This window comes from Macrosteles quadrilineatus, unplaced genomic scaffold, assembly GCF_028750875.1.
Source record: "Macrosteles quadrilineatus isolate MER2022 unplaced genomic scaffold, UCM_ALF_1.0 Scaffold_7__1_contigs__length_78375512, whole genome shotgun sequence".
In the NCBI taxonomy this organism is placed as follows: domain Eukaryota; kingdom Metazoa; phylum Arthropoda; class Insecta; order Hemiptera; family Cicadellidae; genus Macrosteles; species Macrosteles quadrilineatus.
In genome coordinates, this window is record NW_026542600.1 from 5,252,868 (window position 1) to 5,260,134 (window position 7,267).

A 7,267-nucleotide genomic window follows, 5' to 3' on the forward strand; every position below is an offset into this window, starting at 1 on the left:
GACATTTTGCGGGACCCGGAACACGTCCCGCTTCTACAGGGTAGGAAAACTCTAATTTTATCCCTCATGCGGGTCGACCACATAGACCGAAAGAAAAAATCTCCCTTAAAAAATATCTCTCTCCTGTAACCTAGCAGAAGCTAATGGATCTTCAGTCTTGGTATCTCCAAATTAAAATGTCTTTCCATGTGCCGTATTCTGAAACAGGTTTTCGAAAAGAGGAAATCTCAAATGATGACTTGCATGATAATATGGAATTAATTAAGATATCATAGTTTATTGTAACTATGATAATTGTTCCAGTTCATTATTGTATGAGGGTGTTTTTTAGAGTACTTGTGACTTGTGGGGGGGGGGGTTTACTTGTGGTATAACAGATTAGATCAAAAACCTACTGCTAGCGGGCGCCTCGTCTAAATTTGGTTATTTTGAGATATGTCAGTTATTTCCGTCTGAAGACATTGGACCTGTTTTGTGTGATAGAGATTATTGTTAGTTGTAATTTCCGGTTAGAATAAGTTAGTAAGAGTGGGTTTCTTGTCATCAGACAGCGTGGGGAAAGAGTTGGTCGTTTTAGTCAACTCCATTCTCCATTTAGTTACAAAACTTACAAATATGTTTGTTTATTGTATGCAAAATATAATAGGTAACACTTAAAACACTTTTCTTAAATTTTTCCTTAATCTTTAAGTAAATGTTATTCACAACCTCAAGCCAAATTTCTAAAAACAGAGTCTTTTGGCCTAGAATGGAGTTATGAGTTGTTTTTATTATTATTGTTTTCCCTATTGACCTGTCCAATTCCCGCCTCTGGACTACGGAAGGTAACTTCAAGTATTCAAGAAAGTAAACTTTCTCACTACTTTTTGTACCCCACCCCCAGCATTTATTTTGCAAATAAAAGAAGCATTACCGTTGCAGACGAAATCGGACTGAGGTTTTTATATACTCGATAGCAGAATTTGTAGGCGAATGGAAGATCAAAATATGAACGAAATTGAAACTATATTGAGATCTACCAAAAAGCACTTTATCAAGGAAAAACAAAAGATGAAGAGAAGGAAACATGCTTGGAAGAAAATATCAAATAATAAAATTTTAATAAGAAATTAAAGTAAACCGTACCATAGCCAAACAGGAACAGGACAAAGATTTAAATGTTTAATGAAACCAAAAAAGTACATTGACAAATAAAATGTATTTTGGACCAATAAATTTAAAAGAGGTGATGTTTTAACCTAGGGAAGACAGGATGGGGAATGAAGTTGGTTGTTTTTTTTGTCGACTCCAACCCTATGTTTTAGTATCAAATGGCCTTTGCTTACTTACAATACTTAAATTATTGTGTTTATTGTATACATAATGGAAATAAGGATCCCTACGACCACCTTTCCCGGTTAATGGGAGTAACCCTAAATAACCATTGATTGGACTACATAGCATCAAACTTGCTATGTAGTCCAAGCATAATTTAATTTATTGGAAAATTAAAAGTAAGCTACAGTAAACAATTAACAGATAGTACGGACCAATAATAATATAAAATAAAGTGGGTTTTAAGGTTAGATTTTCTGTTTGGGGTATAAAGGATAGGGAATAGAGTTTAATTTTTTAGTCAACTCCATTCCATATCCTGGTAATAATTCAAACTAACCGTTTGCCCTAGTTACAATACTTTGATAATTTTCTTTGTAAGCTATACAATATGATTCCTCAAGAAATGATGGAACGAGTATTCGACGGTTTTTCAATCGAGTCGAGGATTGTCAACGTGTTCAAGGTCGTTACTTAAATTATGTCTTGTTTCAGAAATGAACAAATGACTTTATCAACTGAAAATGGCATAAGATAACCTTTGTTTTAATGTGGTATTTAGGTGTATAGTGTAAATAGTATTTAATTTGTGTTATTTATAAATCGTGGTGTTCTCATTGCCTCACCCTGTGCCTTAACAGCTGTTAATTGAATCCCGTCCGAAATTTTGTCACAACTATAATAAATGTTTAATTTCCTGAAACAGAAGTCCAAACTGAGCCTCATAACCACAAAAACTTGTGTGTCGCTATCTTGAGAGGAAATGGGCAAAGTTTCATCAAGGGGCAAGTTCAATTTAAATGATATACTGATGTTGATTAGACTATATAGGCTATGTTGGGCCTAATTTCGAATTGTAAAAATGCACGTATAAGACAATGGTGGTTTCTTTATACTTGTATAACGTGGCGTCTATAAGAAAAAATACAAGACATATAATAAATGAGTTAGAGTACCTCGTGAACCCAAAGTCTCTTGTAATACAGAATGTGCGTTAAGTGTTGCATTAGCGTAAAATCCTTCCCGGAACACGTTTGAAGGAGACAAAATCAAAACTGGTAAAGATAATAAATAACTATTTTAACCGAATTGATTAAAAGTAAACTTAATATGGATGCTCGAAACTTACAAGTCCTCGGATCGTGTCAAATGATTATAGTAGGATACGCTGTACTTCAGGCCACCAATCAGAGAGCAGCATTTCATCCCCACCCCTCCTCCTAAGCCACGCCCCCTTTTGTGGTCCCACGTGGTCTAACCTCTGTGGTCCCACGTGGTCTAACCTCTGTGGTCCCACGTGGTCTAACCTCACTTTTTCGCGCCAAACATCATAACCTCACCTTACGTATTGCATACGAAGGTTCCCGCCAAACGAAAAAAACTTCACCTGCCCGTCAAGTAACATAACCTAACTTTTGCGCCAAACGAAAAAAACCGTATTGCATACGAAGGTTCCCGCCAAACGAAAAAAAAACTTCACCTTCCCGCCAAGTAACATAACCTTACTTTTATTTTCGCGCCAAACGAAAAAACCTGACTTCTTCTTCACCAATTCCCGCCAAACGAAAAAAATCACCTTCCCGCCAAGTAACATAACCTCACTTTTGTATCAAATGAAAAAATCACCTTCCCGCCAAGTGACTTGCGCCAAATGAAAAAAACCTCACTTTCCCGCCAAGTGACGTAACCTTATTTTTATTTCTGAGCTAAAAAACGTAACCTTCCTGCCAAGCCTCACTTTACGTATTGCGTAGGTTCCCGCCAACTGATATAACCTCTGTAATGATTAACTCTTACCAAATGAAATAGCCTCCACAAAGCTGTGTCCTGAATAATTACACAGATTGTTTGGTCTAAAATATGTTTTAATGCTACTATATCTACGATTTATATTTACATTATTCTAAAAATATTTACAAACACTAAACTAAACTTCTTCTTCTTCTTCTTCTTCATCTTCATGGTTCTGTAACAAAACAAGGAAGTGTTAATGGTGTGTATTCTGGTTGCTGATTGGTTGTAATAAGCTTGTACCTGATTGGTCATAAATAGGTGATCTGTTGTGTGATTGGCCAATTTTTGCTATTTAAACTTTTTAGTACTTATTTTCTTTCACTTTGCTCTTGGCAATTGAACGTGTTGGACGTTTGCTCTTGTGTTTGATGTTTTGAGGTTATGTTAGAAAGTTATTTCTGGTGTTAAATGTTAGTTTGATTATTTACGGTATATCAGTGGTAAGTGAACTTTGTTTCATTAGTGTAACGTATTGCGCAATCGGTGTGCTATATTCAGCTTTGTGTGCGCGCAGCTGTGTCCCCGCCACATCTTGTGTCTCAGTGTTGTGCAATCGGTGTGCTATATTTAGCTGTGTGCGCGCGCAGGCCGTGTCCCCACTAGATCTTGTGTCTCTGCGTCTCTTTTACTTTGCTCTAGGCGTTTGACGACGATGGATGTTAGTATGGCTGATAACGTATCCGATGAAGTAGTTGAACCCGTAAAAGTAGTTGAGCCTGTTAATTTGATTAGTACTGATCAAACTTATGTAAATAAATTTAGATTGTATGGGAGTAAAACTGTATTTAAATTCACCAATCCGCCTCCAGAAACTAATGAGATTGATTGGTTGAGACAGGGGTTTGCACAAATTGTAAATAGTATGAAAGAACAAGCTTTTGAAAATGATCAACTTGGATTTACTTTGGAGAGTCTCAACTTGAAATCAAAAGCACCCGGCTATGTAAATTTTCGTCCGGCTACTGAAATTGATGAAAACGTTTTGTGGCAAATCTTTGGTGGTATTGTGCAATCAAACTCTGAATCTATAAAATCTACCGACACCTTTAAAGTGGAATGTACTAGAATTAACCTTCCTGTAGGTTCTGGAAGGGTAAGACCAGGGTTTTACAATACGTTTGATGAGGAATGCAAGGCAAGACGGGGAATTGTTGTTATAAATAATAAAGATAAATTGTGTCTTCCCCGTGCAATTGTAGTGGCTATAGCCAATGTAACTAAAGATCCTGACTATAATGCAGTTAGAAAGGATAGGGCAAATAGGCAAACAGTTAGGGCCCAGGAACTTGTGCGTCGAGCTAGGGTTGAAATTCCAGAGGGTGGAGCTGGGATCCCGGAACTTGAAAAATTTCAGGGGTTTTTAACAAACTACAAAATTGTCGTGTACAACTATGATAGCAAAGGTCGCGATGTCTACTTTGAGGGAAATTTAGAAAATGCAAAATTCACACTAAATTTACTGTTTCACGATGGTCACTACAATGTGATTAATAGTTTGACTGCTGCTTTTGTTTGTACATATTTTTGTGAAGCATGCCATGTACCCTATGATCACAAAGGAGCCCACCGCTGCTCAAACATCTGCTCACAGTGTCAGACCATTTCACCTCCTTGTGTAGAGGAAAATGGTGGTGTTCTGTGCCCTAAATGTAACATGACTTATAAAAATCAGGGATGTTTTATCGCGCATGAAGCTGACAAGTGTAAAAATGTAAAGAAATGTCTCGATTGTGGGAAACTGGTTTGGATTAGAGAACGGTCCAAGCCTCACAAATGTGGCGAAGTATATTGTAAACCGTGTGGTTCTTTTGAAGACCCTAATCACAAATGTTATATGAAGCCTGACTCGAGAAAGCCAAAGTCAAAAGATTTTCTGTTTATTTTCTTTGACTTGGAAACCCGTCAAGATGAGTCCCTGCCCTCAGATCCCGAGTCTAAATTGCATCAAGTAAACTTGTGTGTGTCCCAACAGTTTTGCTATCAGTGTATTGAGGCTAAATTTTGTATGGCTTGTAAAAATCGAACAAGAGTCTTTAAATCTGAACCAGTCATTCAGTTCATGGACTATGTAATGCAGGTCCGTAAAAATTTCAAAGATGTCTGTGTAATCGCACACAATGGGCAGGGCTTTGACTTCCAATTTTTGCTCAAGTATGTGCTAGAAGATACAAAGTTCACCCCGAAACTTGTAATGCGGGGAACTAAGGTAATTTTGATGGAAATTGACAATGTGAGGTTTGTTGATTCACTTAGTTATTTCCCTATGCCTCTTGCTGCACTACCTAAAGCATTTGACCTGCCTCCAGAAAAGAAGAAAGGCTATTTTCCCCACCTTTTCAACACCCTTGAGAATCAAAATTATGTGGGCCCTATGCCGGCAAAGGAGTTTTACTGTCCAGAATCTATGTTTGAAAAATCACACAAAGATTTTGAAAACTGGTATAATGATCAGGTTGCAAACCACGTTACATTTGACTTTAAAAAAGAAATCCTCGAGTACTGTATCTCGGATGTTGATATCTTGGCTCAAGCTTGTTTAAAGTTCCGTTCAATTTTCCTGGAAGAGTGTAATGTGGACCCGTTTCTCGAGGCTGTGACCATCGCCAGCGCATGCAATTTAGCTTTTCGCAGGAACTTTTTGAAGAAAAATACTATTGGCATCGTTCCTAAAAACGGTTATAGGCTTACAGACGCCCAATCGGCAATCGCGTTACAGTGGCTATCGTGGGAAGAGGAGAAACGTGGAGTTAGAATTGAACACGCTGGCCGTGGAAAAGAAGTTAAGATCAATGGAATGAAAGTTGATGGGTATGATGGACAAAATATTTACGAATTTCAAGGCTGCTACTTCCATGGCTGTCCCAAATGCTTTCCCTACGACCGTGAACTTGCTTTGAAAGAGGATCCCTCTGACTCACTTCACTTGCGATATGAACGGACTAAATCGAAAATAGCAAAGTTGGGCGATAACGTCGTACAAATGTGGGAATGTGAATTTAGAAAGTTAAAAAAGACGGAAAACCTGAAACACCTAGAAAAGTTGCCGATCCTCAACAATTTACCTCTGAACCCGAGGCAAGCATTTTTTGGGGGCCGAACCGGCAATGCTAAAACCTATCACAAATGCGCTGAAGGGGAAACCATTGAATACGTGAATGTATGCTCTCTCTATCCCTGGGTATGTAAATATGGCAAGTACCCTGTAGGCCATCCAACGATCTATGTAGGTGATAGAGAGTGTAGGCAGAGAGGTCTTAATGTTGAGGGTCTATTGAAGTGTAAAGTACTCCCACCACGTGATCTTTACCATCCTGTGCTCCCGGCCAAAATGAATGACAAGTTAATGTTTGTTTTGTGCGCGACTTGTGGAGATGGTCAGATTCAAAGTGATTGTGACCATGAAAGTGGTGACAGAGCACTAATTGGGACCTGGACTATGGACGAAGTTCGTAAAGCTGTAGAAAAGGGTTATGTTGTACTCGACATGTATGAACTTTGGGAGTATAAGGTAGCCACATATGAAAACGGAGGATTGTTCACTGACTTTATAAATAAATTTTTAAAAATGAAACAGGAAGCATCCGGGTTCCCGGGCTGGTGTGAAACCGATGAGGACAAAAACAAGTACATTGACGATTATTTTAAAAAAGAGGGTGTCCAGCTGGAAAAAGATAAAATTGTAAAGAATGGTGGCTTGAGGTCTTTGGCTAAACTGATGTTGAACTCGTTTTGGGGAAAATTTGGTCAGCGTGAAAATCAGACCAAAGCTACAATTGTCAGAGACCCAAAAACACTTTTCAAAATGTTAACCAGTCCTGAAATTGATGTAAATAGAGTACAGATTGTCAATGACGAGGTTGTTGTTGTCAGCTGGGAGTACATTGATGAGGTTGGTGAGCCATTGCAAAATGTTAATGTTGTGGTGGCAGCTTACACTACTGCCCAAGCGAGATTGAAGCTCTATGAGCATCTAGATGCTTTGGGTGGTCAAGTGTTGTATTATGATACTGATTCTGTATTGTATGTATACAAGGGCGGTTTGTATAGAGTTCCCACGGGAGATTATCTAGGGGAAATGACCGATGAGTTGGCCGAGTATGGACCAGGTTCATATATAACAGAGTTTGTATCTGGAGGGCCAAAAACCTATGCATACCTC

At 38.4% G+C, this 7,267-nt stretch overlaps 1 protein-coding gene across 1 annotated transcript; it reads left to right on the forward strand.

The window, feature by feature from the left end:
- The first annotated feature begins 4,942 nt into the window (after positions 1–4,942).
- On the forward strand, positions 4,943–7,064 carry LOC128998133 (uncharacterized). The gene is made up of 2 exons (XM_054424133.1): positions 4,943–6,997; positions 7,038–7,064. Exons 1-2 carry the CDS (start codon positions 4,943–4,945, stop codon positions 7,062–7,064), a joined length of 2,082 nt encoding a protein of 693 aa, XP_054280108.1.
- The last annotated feature ends 203 nt before the right edge of the window (positions 7,065–7,267 follow it).

Coding starts and splice junctions, on each gene's coding strand:
- LOC128998133 (XM_054424133.1), top strand. CDS start 4,943: ATGAAGCCTGACTCGAGAAAGCCAAAGTCAAAAGATTTTCTGTTTATT. Junction 6,998..7,037: donor GCTGGGAGTACATTGATGAG/GTTGGTGAGCCA, acceptor TTGTGGTGGCAG/CTTACACTACTGCCCAAGCG.